At 43.0% G+C, this 26,837-nt stretch overlaps 1 protein-coding gene across 1 annotated transcript in view; it reads right to left on the minus strand.

Moving 5' to 3' along the window:
- Positions 1-26,837, minus strand: part of LOC114050310 (cell division control protein 42 homolog) — a 44,347-nt gene that overhangs the window by 8,269 nt on the left and 9,241 nt on the right. The window contains exons 2-3 of the mRNA XM_027871927.1: positions 1,706-1,811; positions 1,142-1,273 (exon numbers count right to left, since the gene is read on the minus strand). Coding sequence (XP_027727728.1) covers positions 1,142-1,273; positions 1,706-1,811 — 238 coding nt within the window. The remainder of the gene's footprint in view (positions 1-1,141; positions 1,274-1,705; positions 1,812-26,837) is intronic.

The raw sequence follows: 26,837 nt of genomic DNA on the forward strand, positions 1-26,837 counted from the left end.
GTATGTATGCGTGTAGGTGAGTAGGTATATTCAGCAGCAGTAACTGAAGTCAGTTGGGAGCGGCTGGGGAAAGAGAAACAGATGATCTTGGAGGATCTGGACCATTCCCCAGATGCCTCCCGGTGGGTCCCAGCACACAGCGGGGTTCAAGCTGACTACTTCAGCAGCTCCCAGTTGTCCTTGGAGAAGAAGGCGTTTGGGCCACTCAGAGAAAGGGGACCACACAGTTCACAGGAAAGCCGGAAGTCCGGCTCTTGAAGAATCCAAGATCAAAGTCAGAGGCGGCTGGGGGTTATTAGCGAGGAGACAAGGAGATAAGACCAGAGGCAGCGGACAGTCTGGATGCGGGCTTCAAAAGGAATCCATAGACACGAGGACAGGCGGGGGCCAGGGAAAGGGGCACGCAGGATGGGGTCCTTTGGGGTTCCCAGTCCCAGGCCAGCTGGGATCTGAGTCCACCCTCTCTGCCCATACAGTCTGCTCCCGCCCCGGGTGCCTAGACCTTGTGCAAACATCCAGTCACAGTTTTGCTATAAACGCGGGCTCAGCCTAACTATGGTTAAAAACCGTCTAACCTCAGGGAGAGGGGCTGCTAGGGGGCACCATAGAGCACAGAGAACCCGGCCTGGAGTCAGGAACCTTCATATTCCTGAGTTCAAATCCAGCCTTAGACACTTCCTAGCTATGTGACCCTGGGCAAGTCACTTCACCCTGTTGCCCTCAGTTTCCTCATCTGTAAAATGAGCTGGAGGAGGAAATGGCAAACCTCTCCAGTATCTCTGCCAAGAAAACCCCAAATGAGGTCACAGGGACTCAGATGCAACTGAAAAATGGCAACAAAATCATGTCTTCTCCAGCTGAGTTTTCTGGATAGCCAAGGCTTTACTCCCATTTAAACAACAAAACCTATAGATCCTTCTCTGTTGTTCACAGCTTTGAAACAGAGCCCCCAGTTCATGTACCCTTCTGCCAAACCCTGACTACAAATAGCAGCTTAGGTAGGGGCCCAAGGCCATGAGGCCCTCAGGACCCACATGCAGAGGGATGTATGCCGGGAGCCTCAATGGCCCCACATTATTGCATTTGTGATCCTTGGTGCTTCTCAACAAGTCAAAGCAATACTCATCTATTAAGCACTTACTGCATGCCCAGCTGGGGACAATGACACCAGCACAAAGACAGTCTCTGCCCTCCAGGAGACCGCATTCCATTGGTGGAAAGCAGGGGAAGGCTGGTAGAATGGCAGAGAAAGTCCAGGGAGCCAGGAGTGGAGCTCAGAGAGGGGACGTCAGGGATGGCCTGGATACTTTCCTTAAAGCACAGACAGAGGAAGGAATGAGCCGATCAGAAGGAGGGGGAGCGAAAGTCCCAGGTGCCAGACCACAGGGGGGGGGTGACCCTCCGGGGGGGGGGGGTTTGGGGGGGGGGGGGCGGGGGGGGGGGGGGGGGGGGGGTTGATTGGATAGGAGCCCATCCCCTTCTGCATCGTCCCATGGAAGGGCCAGGTTTCCTGCTGCCTCTAATTAGAGCAGCCCCCATCCCCCTCCCCCATGCTAGTGCCTTCCATCCACTGCCACTGCCTGTATCTTGCTTGTACGTGGTGGTTGCATGTTGTCTGCCCCTTAGACAGTGCCCTCCTTGAGGGATGACCGGCTTTGCCTTTTGCTGTGTCTGGGGCTCAGCGACATGCCTAACTCATGGGGGCCATGAAGAACTGCTCCCTGGCCTGAGCTGAGTGCAGCTGCTCGGTGTGGGGGAAGGCTTCCTTATGAGGCTCCTTGCAGAGAGGGGAAGGGCGACGGTGTGCTCCCCTGGGGGAGGGGCAAACAGACTGGTTTTTAGCATTTATTTGCCATTTGAGTCACAGAAGTGAGAAATGCCAAACTAAACCAATCTTTTGGACCAACAAGGACAGTGGTCATAACCCTACCTCGGGCTGATTGAGAAAACTGGTTCCAAAGCCCCTAGACAGCCTGACTCCTAAACAGAAAATGGGGCAGGTCAGAGAAGCACAGACTGAAGGCTTATTGGTCCACCCACCCACCTCATTTTGCAACAGAGGAAACTGAGACCCACAGAAGGGAAATGAATTTCTCAATGTCGCACCAGTCATTAGTAGGAGGGTCCAAATTCATGGCATGACAGGCTTGGAGTTGGGTATAGACCTTAGAGAGGGTCTATACAATGGCTTTATTTTACAGATAAGGAAAATGAGGCTCAGAGAGCTTAAGTGATTTGCCCAAGTTCACACAGGAAATAAGTGATAGATTCAGGATCTGAATCCAGCTCTCCTAATTCCAAATCCAACCACCTTGCCAAGAGAATAACTAGGAAATCCAAGCCAGAGGGGCTGTGTGGCAGAGGGGAGGGAGCTTCAATGAAGAAGTCAAAATTTTGTCCCTTTGGGAGGCCATCACATCTGAAGGCAATGAAATGAAATGTTTGCCAGGGGACAGATAAGATCCTAATGAATCATTAACCCTATCTGATATTTCTTGTAGCCTATTATAGCTTATAAAGAATAATGTAATAATGGCTATCATTTCTATGGCATTTTAAGGTTTGCTGAGCAATAAATATGTATATGTGTACATATGTGTATATTGCATAGATATAGATATGGAGATGTAGGGGAGAGAGAGAGAGAGAACCTTGGTCACAGGATAGTTCTGAAGGTCAAATGAGATTATAAATGTGGATTTATGTTTACAATCTTATTTGATCTTCAGAACCACCATGTGAGGCAGGTACTATGATGATCGCCATTTTCCAGATGAGGAAACCTAAAGTTCCAAGAAGTGAGATGCTTTGCCCAAGGGCTCACAGCTATGGAGGATTTGACTCCAAGTGAAGTACTATCTTCTCTTCTCCATAAACTCTGTATTACCATGTCTGAGCACCCTCTTCCATAAGTAAAATAGACTGTGCTTAGTTGTGAAGAAGGAAGGGAAGGAGGGAGAGAGGAAGGAAGGAAGGAAGGAAGGAAAGATGGGAGGGAGGGAAAAAAGAAGGAAGAAAAGAAGGAAGGAAGGAAGGAAGGAAGGAAGGAAGGAAGGAAGGAAGGAAGGAAGGAAGGAAGGAAGGAGCATTTCTTAAGTGCTTACTCTATACCAGGCAGGGGGCTAAGAACCGGGAATACAAATCCCAAAGCAGACTAATCCTTGTCCTCAAGGAGATGACATTCTAATAGGAGAGAGCACACCCAGGGCCGTTAGGGTTTCAGTGACCAGAGGACCCTCTTTAGCTCAATGAATTCATGCAGGAGGGTGGCTAATAAGTCATAGGCAGCCATCCTTCCCAGGAAAGGACTGTTGATTTGGTGACTTCTCAAAGCTGAAGGTCAGGAGGGAGTGGAGAACAGGCAGCACAGCAGAAAGATGGCCCCACCTCTTGGGGTCGGCTTGATACGAAGAACCCATGCCAATCTGGGGCCTATGGCACTAGAGAGCCCGGTGTGAGGCCCAGGCTGGAGCCAGGGGTCGCGAGCTAGCTGTGGGACTGCCTAAGAGTTCTCACATGCTGGGACTCCAGAAAAGAGATGTGAATGCAGGGAAAATCAGGCTGAAGGAACCCAGGACCCTGGCCCACTGCCCCACTTGCATAGGCTGGATCCAGTGTCTTCAGCACTAAGTCATCTTGGCCTAGTTAGAGAACTGGAAGGGAATCCAAGGACCCAGTCAGGAGGTGGGACGATGGCCACTGGACACAGAGAGTTCTTCCTCCCCGTGTTTGCTTCTCTCTGTCCTCCGGGCTTGCTCTCACTGTCCCCAAAACATTCATAACCAAGGACATCTGAGTCAGCATGGCCACCATGATGTGTGCCCCCGGGGTCCTGGCCACGTTTTTGGTCTTGTGGCAAAGATCACAGCCGAGGGAAGGAAGGCCGGCTGTCTAGTGGACATTCTCTTCTTCTGCAGCATCACCTCAGGGGGCCCATTGCCCTTGGAATGAGCTGGCCACACCTGGGGTATCAAAAGGGCATCCCCAGCACATCTCCAGCTGATACCCCTGGCCCTGGGGATACCTCCCAAATGAGAATGGTTGGTGTTCATCCCTTTTGCTTTCCTCCTGTTTTATCCACGGATAGGGAGATGTGTGTCTGATTGAAAAAATACATCATACCGGCTCTTCTTGGAAAGGATGTTTACCCTGCCGACCCACAAGCCAGCTGACACAGAGCTAGCTGGCTGGCTGGCTGATGAGTTATGGATCTTATGTCATCCCTGAGGGCCCCCATTTATGTGGACAATTGACACTCGACTGTAGGAAAGGAGAAAGCCTCATTTACTCTGGTCTGGAGAGAGACTCATTTGGAATAGATTTCAGTCCCTTGAGCCCAAGGCTGAAGAATGATGGCATGTCACATAAAGACCTATTCTGATTCTAAAGAGGGAAGCCACAGATGCCCCTGTGGCACGGCCCGCCCTTCGGTGTTTGGTGGTGGAGAGGACAGTCTGAGCCTGCCCCTCAGCAGGTGGCCTGAATGTTGGCTGCGTCTGTAAAGGAGGAGGGCCAGCTGAGAGTGGACAGTCAGCAAGCCTTTGTCTGGTTCCCATGCCCAGGCCATTGTCATGGCAGCCACAATGAGCAAGGTCACAGGAAAGGGAATTACAAATCCAGCCCCTGTCATCAGGGAAGGGATGGGAGAGCTCCCTATGGCCAAACAGGCAAGTGATGGCTGAGGTTCTAGAGGCTAAGCCAGTGCAGATGGGTCATCTCAGGGGTGTTGTCTCTTGGGGCGTTCTGGGAGGAGGCCTGCATTCTTTGAGGGCTCTCCAAAGGCTCTGTTCAGCACTGCCTTTATTTTCTAGAAGCTAAAAGCCTTGAGCAGCAAGGCAGTCAGTGAATCTGTAAGGGGCTGATCGGTGAACTGATGGCTGCCAAATGCAGTGAATTCTCCAGACTGGAGTTTCTCAGTCCCTTGAGTGTGGCCCAGCCCTGAGCTGCACACCTGAGGATGTGATGCCTCATGCCTAAAGGCCCATCTACAAAGCTGTTGATATTGGCCTTTGCCTCATCCTCCCCTGCTATCTGTCCTCCTGGGCAGCAGCAGTTGAGAATTTGAGCCATCCTGCTGATAAGGAGCCTAGAGGCATACTTTGCCAAGAGTCCTTAGGCCCCTACAGTGGGGCCCTGTCTCTGTCCCTTCCCTGGGCCCTGGTGAGATTTAGAATGAATGACCCAGGTTTAATGTGGCTGTCCTGCCACACCACTGAGTTTGTTAACAAACACCAAGTTCCATCCCAGCAGCCTTTGTTAAGCAGTTCTGCTGCAAAGGCAAACAGGAGAGACTTTCTAGGAGAGACTTTCTAGATCCAAGGGAACATGGACAGGGGTGGAAGGGGAGCACCTGAAACTGCCTCTGCTGGAATCTCTTTGGAACTCTGGACCTTCCCTAAAAGCCCAAATCTCATGAGAAGATCAGTACCACTACCTCCTAGGACTTCGCTTGGAAGAAGCAGGAATGCCATCCTCATCAGTCTCCTTATCCCTCGGTCTTAGTGTACAATGATTCTTGTAGTTCTTCCCTTGTTTTCAGTCATGTCCATTCTCCATGACCCCATTTGGGTTTTTCTTGGCAGAGATGCTGGAGTGGTTGTCCATTTCCTTTTCCAGCTCATTTTACATGTGAGGAAACTGAGGCAAACAGAGTGAAATGACTTGCCCAGTGTCATACAGCTAGTAAGTGTCTGAGGCCAGATTTGAACTCAGGTCTTCCTGACTCCAAGGCTGGCACTGCTATCCTCTGAGTCACCTAGCTGTCCCGACCAATGCTTCTTACTATTTCTCAAACTCAAAACCCCCTTGAAGGATGACGAGTTGACATTGAGAGCCTTGATCTTGGAGCCAAGAGCACCAAAGTGCAAATGCATATATTTGCCCCTGTGACCTTGGGCAAATCCCTTCTTTGACCTCTAAAATGACTCAGATAAGATCACATTGGGGGTCCTGTCTAGCTTTCCTATGGCCTAGGATCCTTCAGGCTGTTCAGAGGAATGTGCTTCTGGCCTCAAACTTCCCAGGAGGTGAGTTCCTTAAAGGTCCATCAGTCGACCCCGAAACGAGGGCAGCCATGCCCTTGAATGGGGCCCTGCTGACCCAAACTGGGTGGTGGTGAATTTGTTAAAAAAAAAAAACAAAACAAAACAGTTCTCACTAATTTTCAAGTCAGTGAAACAACTATTTATTAGGGTCATATTATCTTCAAGCCAGCACTAGAATATATCACAAATGTGAAAAATGCAACTGACTCTGGCCTTGGGGAACAATCCATCTGATGGGGGGAGGGACTTGGACATAAGAACAGGTAAGTAGAAAATGACATAGAGATCCCACAGTGGATAGGATACAGGAAAAAATGTTGTGAGTAACTTTGAGGAATCCCCCAGTTTACAGAATACCTAAATTAGAAAGCATTAATCTAGTGTGCAATAAACCCTAAGATCCAAGCTTTAGGGGAAACAACTCACTAGTCAACAAAATCTGCTGGGAAAACCGAGAAGAAATCTGGCAGAAATTAGGCATGGACCAATATCTCACACCATATTTCAAGCTCAAAATGGGTCCATGATTTAGTCATAAAGGGTGATAGCATAAGCAAATTAGGGGAGCACATTTAAAATGACCTGCAAAATATATGGCTAAGAGAAGAGCTTATGACTAAGAGACAGAGAGGATCACAGCAGGCAAAATGGATAACTTTGATTTCGTGAAATTAAAAGGTGTTTTGCACAAACAAAACAAATGCTGCCAAAGTTAGAAGGAAAGCAGAAAACTGGAAGGTAAAAATTTATAGCAAAGTTCTTTGATAAAGGTCTAATTTCTCAAATATGTAGGGAACTGATTATAAAAATAAAAGGTATTTCCAAATTGATAAATGATCAAAGTATATGAACAGCCATTTTAAGAAAAACAGATCAAAACTATCAATAAGTACATTTAAAAAATGCTCTAAAATACTATTTATTAGAGAAATACAAATTAAATCAACTCTGAGGCACCATATCACACCTATCAGATTGGTTAACATGACAGAAAAAAGAAGACAAATGCTGGAGGGAATGTGGAAAAACTGGGACATTAATGCACTGTTGGTGAAATAGAGAACTGATCCAACCATTCGGGAGAATAATTTGGAACTATGCCCATAGGACTATCACATTGGGCATACCCTTTGAACCAGAAATACCACTACTAGGTCTACATTCCAAAGAGATCAAAGAAAAAGGAAAAGGAACCATATCTACAAAAATATTTGTAGCAGCTCTTTTTGTGGTGGCAAGGAATTGGAAATCAAGGGGATGCTCATCAACTGGGGAATGGCTGAACAAGCTATGGCATATGATTGTGATGGAACATGATTGTGCTATAAGAAATGATGAGTAGGATGGTTCCAGAAAAACCTGGGAAGACTTACATGACCTGATACAAAGTGAAGGGAGCAGAACCAGGAGAACAGTGTATACAGTTACAGCAATATTGTAATGATGATCAGTTGTGAATGACTTAGCTCCTCCAATCAATATAATGATCCACAACAATTCCGAAGGACTTATGATGAAAAATTCTTTTCATTTCCAAAGAGAGAACTTATAGGTTTTGAGTGTACAATGGAGAAGATTTTCTTTCACTTTATTTTTCTTGCTTTTTAAAAAAATTTCATTACATGACTAATGTTTTGCATGATTTCATATGAATGGCAGGCATCATATTGTTTGCCTTCTCAATGGGTGGGAGAAGGGTGAGCAGGAGGGAGATTCAGAACAGAAAATAGAAATTTTAATAAATGAATTGAAAAAAAAATAACCTTAGAGGTCATGGAGTCCTGCCAAGTGCTCATCCAGCCTCTGTTTGGAGATCTGCAGTGAAGATGAAGCAATATTCTCCCAGGACAGCTCATCTGACTTTAGGGGCAGTGCTCAATGCTAAGAATTTAGGAAGAAAAGAAGCATTTAAGTTGGGGGAATCATGGAAGGCTTCATGGAGAAGGTAACACCCAAGTTGAGTCTGGGAAAAATGTTCAAGCATAGAGGAGGGCACACAGTGCACAAGATAATGGAAGATGACATGTTGAGTTTAGGGAAATATAGATAGTGTGAAGTTCATTCATATGGGATAACTGGGAAGAAAGGTGGGAGCTAGACCGTGGAAGGTCTTAAACATCAGGCCAAGGTAAGTACCCTGTATTCTGCGAGCAGTGAGGAGTCCCTCATAGTTTTTCATCAGGGTAATGACATGGTTAAATTTCATGCCTTAGGGAAATGGTTTTGGTGCTTCAGGTGAGGATAGATTAGAGATTAATGAGAATCATTGAAGGAGAGTAGGTCTGGCAATGGAAATGGGAGTTCAGGAGCAGGCGAACTCTTCTCCCCCTGACCAGTGGATAGGGCTGTGGAAAGAGCAGCCAGTCTCAGAAAGCATGTGGAGGGGCCAAGCCAGGTCCTGGGCATGTCAGAAGAAGGTGGGAGTTTGTGATGAAGGATCTAGGATGAAGTAAAGTTTGCAGATGAGAGTCTGTTAATGAGAGAGCAGGAGTATGAAAGAAGGCACATGAATATGAAAGAGTAGAAGGGGTAGGCAGAGTGGGACAGAGCCTGGGAGGGCATGGAGGAGCTAGACAGGGAGGAGCCATGGGAAGGGTTGGAAAGGGAAAAGTGGGGGCTTCTTTGCTTGCCCAGGGATGAGAATCTGCTGTCCATACGGACAGGAATAGGATGCATTAAGAGGATAGACCCAAGATGGAGAAGCTTAGAAACTCAGCAAACCCAAAGATGAAGGGCAGTGTTGTTTAGTGGATAGCTCACAGGACTTGGACTCAGGAAAATCAGAGTTCAAATCTTGCCTCAGACACTTAATAGTTGTGACCCTGAACAAATCCTTAACCTCCCTGGACCCCAGTTTTCCCATTTGTAAAATGAATAGGTTGGACTAGATGGATGGATGATGGCCTGGAATGTCCTTTCTAGCTCTAGTCCCTATGAAGATGTTGATTGGAAGCTGTCTCTGCCCTCAGGATCTCTCAGGGACTCCCTCTTAGCTTTACATGAATTGAATTTGGTGACAGGCATTGTGCTAAATACTAATATATGACCCAAACAGAAATAGAAGAGAAGAAAAAGAAAGATACAAAGAAAGAAAAGAAAAACATTTCTGGCTGTCCTACATCTATCTGCCATTAGGATTTTTAAAAGATGTAGTGTATTTATTGTATTTTTACTTTTTTACTTCTGATTCTTTCTGTCAACTTACTGTTTTCCTTAATAAAGAAATCCTCCTGTGCTTTGGAGGTTTGGGAAAAGAGGCCAAATCTGACTTTTGTCATTGATTTAAAGCAGCAAAATACAAATAGAAATGAAATCTGAACTGTTTTGTTCATATTTGTTTATCTGTGCAGTCATGGTTTTCTTTGGCCTCTAAATCCTTGTGCCTACTTTCCTGGTTGGGGGTCCATTGAAGCCCCATTATTTTCCTGGTAATAATGCACTTACAAAATGAAGTCTGCTTCTGGCTAAGGTTTCTCTAGGCAGACCCAGGGCAGAGAGAAACAGGTCATGGTTCTGGATGGTTTCTGGATCTTAACCCAACATCACAGGACTCAATTACTCTTCTTGGCAATTTTTATTCCCTTCATCCTCCACCTTTACTGTTGCTTACTGGAAATGGGTGTGTAACAAATAGCCTTTTGTCTTCCCCCTTTCCAGTGAAAAACTGGTTTTGTGATTCTACTCCAAGTCCAATGTACTAACTAGTTTCCCTGTTTCCTTGGTTGTACTGTGTTTTTATATGTGTCTGTAGTGCCCAGAATTCTCTGTAAGGTTAAAAGATCAAGCATCTCTTGCCTATCATTAGTAATGCAATTAAATGAAACCAGATGTCACAACAACTCCTCCAAGATGTGTTAAAATTGTGTTGAACATTTCTCTCTTCCCTCCCATCCCTGTAACTCAACATCCTTCAGCCAACTCTAGAGTCAAAAGGTCTTTACACTATGCAGGCCATGGAGGGGATGGATCTTCATTGAAATCATCAGACTGGCCCCAGGAACATTTACGTAGAAAACTGGCTGACTTTTTGGCCCATGTAACCTTATACATAAAACATACTGGGACTAAAACTGAGTGGGCAATCCCACAATTTCCTTACAGATAATAGGTAGAAATAGATAATAGAAATAGATAAAGGAGTGTCCAGAGGAGAGCCCCCAGGATCTGGGGGGCTTGGAGCTCATGCCAAATGAGGAAAAGTCAAAGGAAGACTGGGAGATTATCTTGGAAAAGTCAAGACTCAGGGGAGACACAAAAGCTACATTCAAATATTTGAAGGGTTGACATGTGGAAAAAGGAATAAATCTATTCCATCTAGACCCAGAGGTAAGAACTCAGAGCCTTGGAGGATACTAGCAAAAAGGAAAACTTAGTCTTGATTTAAGAAAAAAAATTCCTAATAATCCAAGTTACCCCAAAGTGGCATGGGCTGTCTTGGGAAGTGCTGGGTTGCCTCTCATTAGAAGTCATCAGCAAAAGGTCGGTGGCCACTTGTCAGGTTTGCTATGGAGGGAGCTCTTGGTCAAGTCTGGGTTGGGGAAAGAGCCTTCCCAGAACCTTCCAGCTCTGTAGTTCTGTTGTCCTATGATACTTTGCAATAGTGAGCGATGTGTCGGGTGACCATGATTCGTGGGCCACCCTCGTCTCTAAAGGACTGAAAATGATGATTCCCCCAGAGGGCAGCAAAGTAGTCTTTTGAGGTAGCAATGCCTGACACATAAGGGATAATAAAGGAGAATGGGAATCAAGATTATCATCCATGAAACACACGAAGGACAAAGAAGATGGGCTCATTATGTGATGAGAGTTATGAATAAATAGTTGGAGGCTAGCCCTTTGCTCCTCTGGCATCCTCTAAATAACAAAAGAAATCGTTATTGATTAGAGAAATGAAAATTAAAACGACATTGAGATATTATTTTACACCTATCAGATCGGTTAAAATGATTGAAGGGCAAAGTGACAGATGTTGGGGGGATGTGGAAAAATTGGGACACTAATTCATTGTTGGTGGAATTGTGAACTAATTCAGCTGTTTTGGAGAACAACCTGTAATTAGGCCCAAAGAGTTGTTACATGCCTATACCCTTTGATCCAACAATACCATTACTAGGTCTGTTTCCCAAGATGATTAGTGGAAAACGAAAAAAGCCTATATGTTCTAAAATATTTGTAGTAGTTCTCTTTGTGGTAGCAAAGAACTGGAAATTGCAGGGATGTCCATCAACCAGAGAATGCCTGAACAAGTTATGATATATGATTGTGGTGGAATATTACTGTGCTTTAAGAAATGATGAGCTCAATAATCTTAGAAAAATATGGATAGATTTGAACGAAACAATGAAGAGCAAAATGAGCAGAGCCAAGAGAACATTGTATACAGTAACAGCAATATTCTTTTAAGAACAATTTTGAGCAACTAACTAATTTTGACTATTACAAACATCCAAATTAACTACAAAGGTCCTATAAAGGAAGACCCTGAGAAAGAATCCAGAACTGATAAATAGAAGTATGTATAGAATGATTTTACACATATATGTATGTATACACACACATATTTGTGTTTCATGGTAGCAATCTGGGGAGGGGGAGGGAAAAAAAGGGGAAAATAAAGAAAGCTCCATGATAACTTTCTTATGTATTTCAAAGGAATAGCAAGTTGTACATAAGAGCTTTGCAGTTTCATGTGCAATCATCTTTTTTTTCCTCTATGTTATGGAAATGCTTGTTTTATTTCTTAAGTTCAGTTTTCAAGAGAAAGCAAGGAAGATCTCTTATACCATGATCCCATGTAGGAGAGTTATAGGAGGACTTGGCCAAGAGTCACCCAGGATAGAGAGGCAGGAAAGATGAGGTGCTGTGTACCACTGGAGGGAGCATCAGATCCTGACTTTGACAAGTGATCTTGGGCAAGTCACTGCCCTTCCCTAGGTATCGGTTTTTCCAAGTGGCAAATAAGGGGATTGAACTAAATAACTCCTCTGCTCCCTTTCAGCTTTAAATCTGACCCATTTCATGGAGATTGAAGAAACACTGGAATGAGGAAAATGTGCAAACACAGGAACTTGAATATCACTGAGCCTGGACTTAGGTACCTACTATGCATCAGGAACTGTGGTAAGTGTTGGGATACAAAGAAAGGCAAAAGATATTTCCTGTTCTCAGGGAACTAACATAGTAGTCACATAATGAACCACTTTGCCCACACTAGATTCAGTTTTTCTTTGCAAGATTTACTGAACCATAGATTTTCATATTTCCTTTCTCATATGCTCCAAGGTTGTTTCATGTCCTTTAGTTCATGATTTAATAACTGTCCTCCACTAATTAGGAAGACACTCTACAAGGTGGGTATTTGAAACACCAGCACATTATTAAATAGTATAATAGTGTAAAAGAAGTAATGGTATAATAGCCAAAGAAATGGAGTAGGAGTCTACAGTCTTATAATGACTATATACTGCTGCCAATACTAGAAACCAAGTGAAACTGAAGAAAGTAATCTCTAAAAACAAATTTACAAAAACAGCAAAATACCTCTAAGAAAAGATGGGGCATCTACCTAATGAGTACGTGCTTTAATTCAATTATGCTCAAAAACTATCTGTTTGTGCAAATGCACCATTGGGGCACAAAGTACTGAAGAGATTTGGCCCAAGTTAATCATGTTTCCCAGTTCTCCATGTTCCCCATTCTCCATGTTCCCCAGTTATCCATGTTCCTCAATTCCTAAGTCCTACATGAAATCTCTTTTCACTGTACTATAATATGATCCCAGGAATAAGTAATAGGAGGAACTCAAGTGGAATCAATTATGTAGATTTCAGATCTTTCAATGACTCCATAGTTCTTGGTTTTCTGAAACTCCATCATTTTAACATAGATGTTCTTCTTACAGTGTTTGATGGCTTCAATTCATGGAAGAATCAAGATTTAATCAACAAGTATTTATTAAATACTTACTATGTGCCAGGCATTATGCTTGGAGCTGGGTATACAAATAAAATGACTAAAACAACCCCTCATCTCAAGGATCTTACATTCTAATGAAGGAGAGAAGGAAAGCATTTGCCACAGAGCCACAGAAATGTACATTGGGTGTAGCATATTATTAGGGATTTTTTGTGTCCAGGGGCAATGAAATCAGTGGTCCTGGTTTTGAATGTTGGCTCTTCTGCTTGTTACTTGTGTGGCCTTAGGCAATTTCCTTATATTCTATGAGACTCAGTTTCCTCATATATAAAATAAGGAGATTGGGCACAGTAATCTTCAAAATCTCTTCTAGTCTTCAACCTGTGGTCCCTTACTGATGCTAAGTAGTTTAAAAGATATCATCAAAAATGGATGTGGGTCACTCATGTCACAAGAATGTAAAACAACGGATGGACCACATGGGCACTATGATTTTATGTTCAAGGCATCGACAGAAACAAAGGAAGACCTCAGCACAGTGGGCCAATGTGCCAAGGGAATTGACATAAAGTCAAAGGCTGAAATCACCCAGGATGAGGAGGTGTGGAGAGGCATTATGGACTGAACTGCTGGAGTTATACAGTTATATCTAGAAAGATATGGTCTGTTCTCAGGCACTGCCTTAACTGCTTAAATGCTCACTGCTCAAAGCTTCAAAAATTTAGACATGAAACTGATGAATGGACAGCGTAACAATGAAGTTCAATTCAATTCAACAAGCACTTATTAAGTACCTACTGTATGAAGGGCACCAAGACAGTGACTGAAGATACAAAGAAAAGAATGAGCAAAAAAAAAAAAAAAAGAAAAGGCCTTGCCCTCATAGGACATTGAGAGTATACTTTTGAAACAAACTCTTAAATGCCCAAGTTGTTGAAAGGAACTTAAGATAGCGAGAGCCTCATGGCAATCTTACCTTGCACAGGCTCGTTTGTCGCTAAGTTGAGCGATGCTCTTGGCTCACGATGAAAGCAAAGGATGCAGAATGGGGCTCGTTAGGAATGTAGATCCCAAAATAGAGATAAACACTGGGGAGTACAAAATGTGAAGAAAGCTGGAGGTTGTGAGCAGCCAAGAGCATAGACCATGCATGATGCCTCTTGGCATGGCCTCAAGAAGGTAGGATTCATAAGTCATCTCTATTTTCAGCCCAGTGTTTCATCTATGCCAAATTTAAACTCAAGAATATGTTTTAAATTGAACATGAGCCCAGTGATTCTTAAGTGAGAAGGGCTAATAGTATGACTTTCTTCCTAAATACTGCAACTAACACCATGTTAGCTAAACTTAAAATGTCCAGGCTATTTTCCTACTCTTAATGCTAATCTAAGAAGTTGCTTTCATCCAAGGTTCTCATAGGCTGCCCCTGTGAAATGTCCACTACTTCATGTCCCACTGTACCAGACACCAAAAGAAACACACACTGGCCACAGTGCTCCAATATTCTGGGGAAAACAATTGGAAAATTTTTTTTCAGAACTTCTAGAATTTTTATGTAAGTTGGTGGGGGAGTTAGGGAAATTAGATCTTAATTATTAAATGACTTATATATAAAAGATTCAAAGGGGTGAAAAGAAACACATGGTAATTACCTGCTCAGTAACAACAGGCAAATCTATTGTAGGAAAGTCACTAAATGGTAAAAATAGAATTTCTAACAATGATCTTAAAACTATGACGTGCAATAATACTTGAAAAGAAGATGACTAAAGATGACCTATCAATACCTTTCCTAGGCCCAGTGGGGCCAATAGTCACTGAGATGGTAGAAAAATCTAAAACGTGTTCCTTGTCCCATCCAGAAAAATAGAGGATCAAGTCAGATTTCTCCTCTTCTAGCACAGTGGAAAGAAAGAGAGACAGGACAAAAAGTTTGCCTCCTTAGCTGTGAGGGAGAGGGAAAAGTGGGAGCAGAACCAAGAGAGTGTGGCTCTCATAGTCAATCAGTGATGGAAGAGAGGAAGAGTGAGAGAAAGAGGAAGAGAGAGAAAAGGGGAAGAGGGAGAAGGGGAAGAGGGAGAAGAAAGAAGAATATATGAGTAGAGAGAAGCCTCTTTTTTGGTTAAATCATTGGAGGGAAAAAGAGAGACAAGTCAAGAAAAAGCCCCAAAGACTTTGGTCTTAATGCTACATTAACTATCTGTAGGGCAAGTTGATCCACCTGCCATCATCCTGGCCTGTTTGTTCTTCAAATCCTCCCAAAGGGTGAAGCAATATCTTCTACTATACAGGATCTCTCAGCTCTGAAGGTTAACAAAGACAGTGATTTTTTTATGAAGAAAGAATTCATTAAAAAAAATTATGGGACTCTATTAATAAACCAAAAGATGTCTCAACTCTGTCTCTTGATTCCTGGGGTACTACGGTTTTGAATCTAGGGGTTCTACCTTATAAATACATTGAAATCTCTCTCAGTCTGTACCTGGTGGGAATCACTCTTTCCTAAGACCTGTTGTCCTGGCTAGAGGCAAGTGAGGGAAGAATGGTGTTATTCTATGTCTTGCCTCACCACTGATTCCAAACAGCTAGAAAAAAAACATGGTGTCCATTAATTAAAATATTACCCAGAGCAACTAAGCAGGAAAGAAGTGTATGGCCCGCTTCTCAACTAGCTCTACATGTTTTGTATGTCTTCTTGTTACTCTGGACTGATTCTATTGGATGTCCCATTTAGGGGGCTGTCTTTCCCTTTCTGCAGGTGTGTCTATAAAGAGAAGAGGTTATGCAGGAAATTCCATCCTCCTTGAACTAGGGATTTCAAAATTCTCATTAGCACCTAGTGGCTGCATCTCATGTTCCATTGCGTACCTTTCCTCAAAAATAGGCAGATCCAAATGCAGGTCTTTTAACTAATTCAGTCATGGTCCATCCCCTTTGCCCCCAATTGCACCCAATGCCCCCAGAACATGAGTCCCAGAATGTTCTTAGCTTTCTATCCAAGCAAGAAAATATACTTTATTACTGTAAATCAAGGTGGACCTTGATTGATTTTCCCACTCACTTAAGGCTAATTACCTTTGGGCAAGAGCCTTCTTGATCGAATCAATCACTGAACAAAGTCTATACACCTTCTTGAAACAATCAAAGCCATTGTGGGAGAGACTTGGCCATAATCTAAGGAATCAGTATAAAAGAAAACTATCTCAGGAAAAGGATTCAGAGAGTCTGGATCTGAAAGGTTAGAACCAGCGTGGCCTTCCAGCATACCTCTGAGGAGCAAAGGGAGGGCTGAGCCATGAGGGAGACTGGAGATACAGAGGAAGGTCATTGGCTCGAGAGGTATGTGGCAGTACAAGACCTCAGTGGAGAGAAGTCCTGAGAAAAAGGCAGCTCTTTCCCCAATTTCCCCTTCTAGTTCCTATCTATCCATATGTATACTATAATATAATCTCCTGCTTTGTTACCCAAATATTTCCCCAAAATTGAGTTTTTCTTCAACCACAAAGAGGCCAAAATATAACCAAAAAATATATGATAATAATAGCTAATATTTATATGTCACTTACTATATGCCAGGCCCTGTGCTAAGTGCTTCACAATTATTATCTCATTTGATCTTTACAACAGCCTTGTGAGGTAGATACTATTATTATCTCCATTTTACAGAAGGAAATTGAGACTGAAGGAAGTTAAGTGACTTGCCCAAGGTCACATAGCTAGTAAATGTCTGAGGCAGGATTTGAACTAAGGTATCCTTGACTCCAGACCTGGCATTCTATCCACTATGCCAATTAAATTAAATTAGTCAGAGAGCCCAACCCCTGTCTAAAGATAGGAATTTCTCTAACTCAGGGCTTAAAGTGATTGTGACTGGATACAGAACTTTCCCTCTAAAAGTCACTGAAGTTGAACAGTAGAGAACCAGAAGGAGTGGTCATTATATGACAACCTAGGTTTCAGACAAGTCAGTCATTATAACAGAGAATTATATTAAAATTTAAAATAAGAGCCATAAGAAAGTTTATCCTGTGCATTAAGTTACAAGCCTAAGCAGGGAGAAGCAACAGTCACCACATAGAGACATGTATTCCTATGGGCTAAGAGGACTTCTAAACACTAGCTATTACCAAATAAGTACTTAAACTTTAGAGAAAACACAGGGTCATTTTGGTTTCACAGTTGGCCAGTCACTAGCCTGGGGGAAGTTTGTTGTGTTTCAAGGGAGGAGATATAGAGATTTTCTAATATGTCTGAGGTGGGCCTCAGGGGTCCAAGGTAGCTTCTGTAGTAGACAGTAGAAAGAATCCTAACTTTGGAGTCATAGGACTTGAGTTCAAATACCTGTTTTTTTCACACACTCTGAGTGACCTCGGCCAAGTCACTTAAACTTATTGCATCTCAGTTTCCTCATCTGTGAAATGAAAGAGTTAAAGTAGGTGGTCTCTGAAGTTGCTTCTAGGTCTAGACCTATAAGAACAAGGAAAAAAGAAGACAAAACATACACAGGGCTATCCATTTACAGATACATAGAGACTTATACTTAAATGATAATACTTATATGAAGAAAGGGAAAATATAATGCCCTCCATTTATTGCCACTACATTTGATATACACCCACACACACATACACACACATTTTAAAAGTTATCATCATAAAATAACAATTAATTAGAAGGAATAATGGTGGACAACAATCTTTATCTTGGCAAGGGGCTAGATGGACTGATTCATGATGCAAAAATGCTCTGCAACCATAATAGGAGACCATATTGAATGGCTGGGTAGATGCCATGCCATTTGGGTGTGCTATGCATAGATCTTGGTTTTTTATTAGAAATGGTGGTGGTGTTGTGTTGGAAAAGCATTTAGAGATGCCAAACTCATCTGCCTGTAATTTTCTGACTGTCCCAGATAAGGAATGCCAATCATCTTCGTAAAGAAGGAGGCAGGAGGAGAAGAGGAGTGAGGAGTGAATGTCTTGTTTCTGTTCCCAAAGATGTTCTCAGCAGAGTGGCTTTCACACCCCCAAGGCCCATCTCTACCATTGCAAAACCATTAACGTGATGCCAGGCTATTGTGCCTGATCTAGGATACTGGCCAAAACCTAATAATGGCATCATTAAGGGAGGAATATTGCCACATTAAATACTGTATTACTCAGCTTCACTTTGCCAATCAGTGATGTCAGCAGGATCCTGTTCTTTCGGAAATTTAATTAAATTCCTTCATTCAGATAATCAACATTTGGGCTTTGAACCACTCTTTAAACACAGCCATTCTTTGTCTGGCAGCTGTGAGAACTTTTTACCCCATCCTCTCACAGAAGCAAGTGGATAAAAAAGTTCATTTCCCCCTCAGATAATGAAATCCTGTTTGGGGCACCAGTCACTGGTTTGCTGCATGTTAACATTATAGTTTAAGCCTGGCACTCATTCCAGCCAGATGGGGATCGCAATAAAGGATTGTTCCTTGGAAAACATGTGGCCTAGAATAACTTCATTGCCTGAGCACAGCAAGCATTCATTCTGTCCTCCAGGCATCATAAAAAATGTTTTCAAACTTGTTGTTCAGCCTAATCTAAAGCCTACCAAAGTATCACCTTTTAGCTGTTTCCTGTCTATTTACATCATCCTGTCTAGATCCCTGTTGGTTTGGAAGTAAGAAGACTTGGGTTCAAATTTCAGCTTGGTCACTTACTACTTTGGACAAGTCACTCAGTCTCTCTTGGCCTCAGTTTCCTCATTTGTAAAATGAAGGAATGAATTAGATGGCTTCTAAGGCCCGTCTCTAAATCTATGACCATATCTTCTTTCAGTTAATCAAGAAATATGGCTGGGGGTTTTCTATGTTCTTCCTGGTATAATTATGCAAAAAGGGCCAACACAGTCCCTGCCTTCATAGAGTCTTTAATCTGACAGTAGAGAAAAGATAAGGACACAGATAACTCTAACATAAAGTAAATGTAAGTATTCAGTAGGAGTCCCCCCCCCACCTTCCCAAAGGGTGCTGGGAGTACAGAGAAGAAAGCACAGATGACGTCTCTGCCATCCATCCACTCACATGCATGGACAAATGCCCGGACACAGCCGGACACATATATATTCTGATTTGTCACATATTTGGATACTTCTGGCACCCCAAGGGCAAAAACTGACTTTTGCCTTTGTATTCCCTGTGTCTAGGAAAGAATCTGCCATAGAATAGGAGATTAGTGAGGGCTTGTTTATTGACTAATTGATAAGTTATGTATGGCAATGATTTCAAATAAATATGAGAGGTTTCATGAAAATATTCTATTTGTTCTTCTGAATCCTCCATTGGAAGAGAAAATGGTTTAAAGCTCCAGACTTTATGCCATGTTATCTCTTCCTTATTCTAAAGACTCTAAAATGGAAGGAGATGGAGGGGCAGGGTTGTGAGCGATAATAACATCTATAAGATGTGTGCCCAAGGTCTCTAGAACTCCAAGCAAGTCTAGCGGCATGGTGGGGCTAACTTCCTGTTCATGTCTGCCTCCCTTGAGGAGACTGTGTCTCTAGACTGTCTTGAGCCAACTCATTAAGTCTCTTATGCAAGTATAAAGTATCATGCTCAGCATTCTATCTGCTAATTAAGAGTCATGCTATCTCCACCCCAACCCACCAAGTAGGAACTGGGTTCCATAGCTATGCAATGTGCTCCCAGCCTCTGCCTTCTGCACAGCTAGAGTAAAAGTCTACACTTTCCTAGAGTGCTACGCAACTTTGCTTCTCATGTCCAGCCTTTGTGCTAATGGAGAAAACAGCATTCGGTGTTTCTCCCACAGTTTTGTCCCTCTCTGTCCAGTTTTTCCAATGATTTCCTCAGGCCTCTTTGAGCCTGGAGTAATTTCCATGGTCCATCTCTAGTCGTTATTTGGAGGAGGATGTGAAGGAAAAAATGACAAGAATCAAAAGGTAGAAAAGAAAGAGCTAATATTTTGGCAGGAGGAAGTTCTTACCTCAAAAAAGTGAGGCATAAAGGCTTGACTATGCAGGGGGTGCACTGCCTGCACCATGAGGCTGGTATAAGAACAAAGACATTCAGTTACCTTAATTCTACTAAAAGTGAATCATGTAGACCACACAGTTCTGGGGTAGAGGGCAGATTCTGTAGCATTCTGGTATTCTCTTCCCAATTCAAGTTCAAGGTGACTCTACCATTTTGGAAAGAACCTATATATATATAGGTTCCTGGGAAAGGTGGGGGCTCACCAGAGACAGCCAGCAATTGTTTACTTCCATAGGGGTTCAGCACTAAACCCCAGGACAGTGCTCTATTTACATAGCAGAGAAGCTGAGACCCACCAGAGGGATTTAAAAAAAAAATCCATGGACAAAGGCATGAGTCCACTAGAAAAAGAAAGACAGAAAAGCTCAGTGCAGATGACTCCAGAGATTCTAGTGTTGGGAACCCTGGCAAAGCAAGGCTTGAGTGGCAGGTGCCTAAGAACAAAGGCTGAAACTGCAAATTAAAATGATACCAAAAAAAAAAAAAGTATGGGAAGCTAAGTATTCTGCATTCCTTTTTATGCCTAATAAACTTGTTCTACATTTCATACCTTGTTACCCTGATGTTTGCAAAGGAACTGAAACTATCTAGGGAAGAACTAGAAATGAAGCATATTTGAATGTTTCAAGGACCTGGGCCCTTGAATAGGAACAAAAATAAACAAAAGATATTTGGTGAAAGGAAATGCCATTATTGAAGCCAGCCCATGTGAGCCTAGAGCAGTAGTTCTGAGGTGCTGCTGGATAAATACCTTCCTAGCTTGTATCCAGTCATGCTTATGGAGAGTTGATGCTAATCTAACCAATGTGTATAGGAAGAGAATAAAACTGGAGCACCAACATTTAAAGTCCATTTTCTTTTGGATGAACCATCCATCTGGTGTGTCTGCATACCCCCAAGTCATTAGACCAGCCCTTCACTTCTGTTGTACTGGGCCAATCTTCTGTTCCTCCTGACAACAAGACACAGTATTTATCTTCCCTAGGTCCAAGGCCTCATGAAACTAGCTCTGTGTGACTTCCCCTGATGACTTCCAAGAACAATAAGTATTTGACAATCATGCCACCACCATCATCAAATGATCTGTCTTCATGCTAGGGCAGACAGAATGTTCTTCCCTCAGTTATAATGAGTAAAGGCAGAAGTCTGTGCAGCCTGAAGATGTCTGTCTGATCCCTCTGCTTGACATTCCCACAGGATGCAGGAGGCTCTAAAGCCACAAAACAAGTATTTACTAACCAGCTTCCTGTAGCTGAAGGTAATCGGAGCTCAGAATGTGCATTCCTCTGCACTAACTTGAGGGCGATGGGAAAGGCTTGCTCTGCAAGCGCAGTCCAACTGTGAAGAAATGGGGGAGCCTTTTCACAATTCACCAAGTCCGCAGGGCTCTTATTTCTTAATGGAGTCTCCATGTTCCCGTTAGAAAAAATGATGCCAGACTATTCTCTTGACCGTTTCATACCAAAGTCTGAGAAAGCATAGGGTAGGAGGGCAATTACAGAAAATCAAAGGTTGCTCCCTGGTTTGTGGCCTTTCTATCCAGAACGCTCTCCATCACCAGCTGCCTCTTTGTTTTTGCGGCAATAGCTAAGCCCACAGGGATGTCTGCTTGAACACCATGCTCATGATCCACAGAGCAGAGTTCTTTCTAAGGGAAAACTTTGATTCCATTCCAAGATGTATTTTTTTTTTTAAACTGTGATTTAGAAGTCAGGAATTTTCCTTGAAATCTACAGAAATGTGCAACCTGTAAATGCGACAAACCTAAAGGTTAGTTAGTCAACAAGCATTTAGTGAGTGCCTATTGTATACAATGCACTGTGCCAAGTGCTGGAGGCCACATAGAAAGGAAAAAGCATGGGGACTTCCAAACCACGGAACTGGGACACTCTCGTAGTCAACTGCCCTCATTACAATTCTATGAGGTTACTGTCAATATCCCCACTTTACAGTCAAGAAAATTGAGGCTCAGAAAAGTGAAATATTGAACACCGTCTCCTGGCCAATGAGTAGATCAGAGGCATAAAATAAATGCACATGAATGACTATAGGAGCAGCAAGAGAGACAAATAAGAAGAACTGGCATTTCCAGAGCATGTTTGACATTTATGATCTCATTTGACTGCTCTCCCAAGAGCTCTGTGAAGGGGTGCTACAGGGGTTATTTGTTCAGACGAGGAAAGTGATGCACATGCAGGTGAAAGGATGTGCTCATGGTTACTTAGCTCCTAAGTGTCACATTGAGAAATCAATCCTGCTTTTCTGTCCAACCCTCTATCCATTAGGCCACACTGTCTCTCATGACTTCAGATTTGGCTGTGTCCTGTCTTTGCACCCCTGATAGCATTTGTGTTTTGTTGGCATTGTACTGTCATTGTTTGTGGACTTACCTCATCCTTCTAATATGTTGTAAGTGCCTTGAGGGTAGGAGCTATGTCTAACTTGTCTCTCCATCCCCTCCTGACAGTGCCTGGCCCAGTCCTTTGTGCCCTGAAGGCAGTCAGAGCTATAACTATCCATTTTTGCACTTGGGTCAATTGGTATGAATGGCAGCCAGAGAGGAACGAGAGGTCCCTTCCCTAAGATATTGCTATGGAGATCTCTGCCCTAGGCAGGCTCAGGAGGGTGCTGCCTCCCTTGTTGATGAATGTTCAGAGACACCGTTTTCAAGCTTTCTTCTTCCCTATTTCATGCATTTTATTAGAAAACGGACTGTGAAGGGTGAAAACCGAAAACACTGCCAATGTTCTTCCTTATCAGCTACAAATGATTCCAGTTGCTTTTCCATTATCTATATAAAAGCTGATTCACTATCCTCAGCCTGAAATAACCTGAGGGAGAAAGTGTCAACACCTGATCAAAGTGTGGGGTCCCAGTGGACTGGCCTTGAGCAGAGGCTTCTGACATCCATGAGATCTCCCCCAAGAGCTGGCATGCTTAATGATAGAATTGTACAGACATATCACCCTTTTGAGATAAGAGAAGTAAAAAGCTCTGACTATCGTCCCATACCCTTCCGTCTTTCTCCTGACCCTACCTGTCTATTATGAAGCATGTGAAGTCCATAGTATGCTCTGGTCCATCATGCCTGTCTTTAGGAAAAGGCCTTATCAGAAGTGAAACGGTCAGAATAGAGTCAACAAGAGGGAGAAGAGAGATAGCCGAGAGAGCTTCTTGGCTTTCAGCATGGCCAGCCTTGTCCTCTGGATTTTGTAGATCAGTCTTATCTCCCTTACTAGGCAACTCAGTTCTTGTGATCAAGGACTTTTACCTTATGTTTGTTTCTCAGTCTAATAAAGTCTTGATGAATGTCTCTGGCAGGGACTTTGTAGATACCGTAACCTCTGTAAATGTTCAGTAAATATCCATTTAATTAATTGGAATGGAATCATCCCCAAAGTAAGTGCCTACTTAATTGAGTCAAATGTAGCAACAACAGCAAAATGCTTCAGGACCAAAGATTCAGAATTGGGGGGAGCCTTAAAGGTCAAAAGAAAACTGAAGACCAGAAGAGTTCAGTGACTGCCTGGAGCATAACAGGTCAATAGAGTTGGTTGCTTGATTTCCCAAGTGTCTTAATGGTCATCTAGTCCAACCCTTATCTCAAGAGGAATCCACCCTTCTACCTACCTACCAACAAAAGGTCATGCAACCTTTTACTGAAGACCTCCAAGGAAGCATTACACTCCCTAGGCAAACCATTCCATTTTGGCATCATTCTAAGAGAACATTTTTTTCCTTGATTTGAGTGTAAATATTCCTCCTCATCCCCACCCATTGCTCTAAGTTCTACCATCTGGAGCAAAGCAGACCAAGTCTAATATTTCTTCCACCCAGCAGATTGGTCAGCAGCATTTATCTTGAATCAAATAGTCAAAGGGCTATAGAGTGGAAGCGACTGTAGAGAGCCCATCTACAGCAGATCTTACAGTTCTTCATCTGGTCCCTGCTTTCTTGACCTCTGTTTCTTTGCCTATAAAATTAGGGACTTAGACTAAAGGATTTTAGAGTTGCGTTCCAACTCTGGACCCCCAGTGAGAGGAAGGCCATGGACTCCTGAAGGAATCCATTCCACTTTTGGACAGAACTAATTATTCAGAAGGTTTTGAGTTTTGATTGTTTTCCTAATCAAGTTAAATTTGCCTCTTTGTAACTTCTACCCTTCAAAAATCTAAGATTTCCACTTCTGGGATCTCCCTCCAACAATACAGATTTAAAGCTCTCAATGTTTCAGCAGTTAGTCTTCCAGAGTACCTGGGACTAAAAAAAATTTCTCTCAGGGGAGCCAAACTCTGGAAGATAACCCTCTTTGAACCTAACTAGGGCTGTCCTCAGAAGACAAGCCATTAGCAGACACACTAGGTCCTGGGAACTCTGTGGGCTCCAAAACCCTTCTGGAGCTCAGGTTTCACGAGCAATCCTTCCATGAGCTCTTCGGCACCTCCACCAAACCTGGAGGGATCAGAGATGATATCAGTGGAGAAGTAACTGAGGGTTTGGCAAAAAAGCATCCTGAAAAAATAAACGCTACTCCCTGAGGTGCCTGAATGAAAATAAATGCTCTCACAGCAAAAAGAGAACAGAAATTATGGCATACAACCAAATAAAATAAATGTCCAAAGTAAAAAAAAAGTTATAGTTATTGACAGGCTGTAGGCGCTAAGATTTTACCTCTGTCAGTTAAGTGTTACCAAGGATGGATTCAGTGTAAGAAGCTGTGTTTATGATAATATCCATGGTGTGGCAGACCAGAAAAAGGTGGGGCAGGGGTGGGGGGGTGTAGGTCTAGGGATGAGAACGAAAGATAATAGATAAACAGGGTCAGGAATGTACAGAAACTCACAAAATATTAGGAATCTTCCATCAGAGCAAGTGCTGGGAGAGAACCTTCCACTCAACCTTCTCACCTCTGGAATAAGTACTGAACCTCATCCCAAGCCCTACAGGAGAGAGCTCGAATCCCAACTCCACTCCAATCCTCAAGCCCAAGCCTTCTTCATGACAGCTGTGGGTTAGATCCCTCACACCCCTGTCCAATGAGAGGTAGGTAGACATGAGTATTCTCACTACTTGGATGAGTGGAGAGTGATTAACTATAATCCTGCTGGTAATATGAAGGACCACTGAGCCTTAGCACCTCCTCCGCCCCAGTGCCCTCCCCTCAGCTTGTCCTTCCCATCTTTCCTGATGCTATGCCTTCCAGGAGCCCAGGCATTGTCATCTGACCTACAATGTGTCCCACAGCTTAACCCTCCCATATGCGCTGCCTCCTCTAATTAGAATGGGAAGTCCTTAGAGTCAAGAGTTGTCTCCCATTTCTCAGTGCTTGGCACTTCAGAAATGTTTAATAAATACTTTTTTATTCATTAATAGGCTACATACCCCAGAGAGGATTTGTAGAAAGATGAAAAGGCAGGTTGGCACAGCAGCAAGTACATTGGCTCTGTAGTAGGGGGAACGGCTGGGCTCAAATCCTTTTTGTTGCTTCCTTCAGATGTGACCTTTGCTAAATCACCTCCCTTCTCCAGCCCTCTTTCCTCACCTGTAAAACAATGGGATTAGACCAGACAGCCTCTGAAATCCTATTCAACTCTTGGTCCCTCATTTTCTGGGCCTCAGTTTCATGATATAAAATGGGAAGGGGTGTGGACTTAAAAGCTAGGAGGTCTTTCCCAGCTTTAATGTGCAGGGATTGAGATCTCTAGCAATGGGCAGATTGCCCTCACCAATGAGATCAGAGAGCTATAGAACATTGACATAATCAGTCGACCCTCTATCAGACTTGCCCAATGACATTTTGGATGCCTTTCTGTTCCCACAGATGTGAGTACCTTCCCAAATAACACTGTAGTTATCTGGAATGCATGTATGATAGAATATAAGCTCCTTGAGGCCAGGGCCTGTTTCTTTCTTTTTATTTTTCTTTTTATTCCCAGAAGCTAAAACAGTGTCTGGAACATAGTAAGCATTTAAGAAATGTTTGTTAGTTATCAGTTAGGTTCTATCTCCTCAAATGTTGTAGGTGAATGTTAGACAGTCTTCATGATTCAAGCAAATTGAGTTAAAACAATTGAAGCAAATGGAGTTTCTGCTCCATTAGAGTACCATTAGACTGTAAGCTCCTTGAGGACAGGGCCTATGTTTTGCCTCCTTTTGTATCCCCAGCACTTAGCACAGTTCCTGGCACATAGTAGGAGCTTAATAAATATTTATTGATTGAATGATTGCTCCTGACTCTTCCGACTTCTCCACCTCCAGTCCAGTCTCACCCTAGAAGACCCCTCCGTAACCACCTCCAATTGCTAAGTTCTCCCTGGAACCTCCATTTGAGGAAGAGTCCAAGCCAGCCATGTGCATTCCTCTTCTGGTTCTCAGGGACCTCCCCTCCAAACACACACCCACACATGCATAAACACTTTTAGATCTCTCTTTCTTAACTGCTGTCTTCCACTATTAGACTGTAAACTCCTTGAGGGAAGGGGCTGTCTTTCTTTTTGTTTGTATTTGTTTTCCTATCACTTAGCACTGTACTTGGCATATAGTAGGTGCTTCTAATTGTTCTCAATTTCTCTCCCTCCCTCTCCTCCTCTTCCTCCTCCTCCTCCTCCTCCTCCTCCTCCTCTTCCTCCTCCTCCTCCTCCTCCTTCTTCTTCTTCTTCTTCTTCTTTTTCTTCTTCTTCTTCTTCTTCTTCTCTCTTTTCAGAATGTCTTTACTCTAAACATATCATATTTATTGTACTAATAATAATAATAATAATAATAATGATAATGATAACAGTGAAAGTAGTAGCAAATGACATTTAAATAGTAATTTGAGCTTTGAAAAGAACTTTATTAATCTCATTTGG

This window comes from Vombatus ursinus, unplaced genomic scaffold (assembly GCF_900497805.2).
Source record: "Vombatus ursinus unplaced genomic scaffold, bare-nosed wombat genome assembly UNPS02014799.1, whole genome shotgun sequence".
NCBI classification, from domain to species: domain Eukaryota; kingdom Metazoa; phylum Chordata; class Mammalia; order Diprotodontia; family Vombatidae; genus Vombatus; species Vombatus ursinus.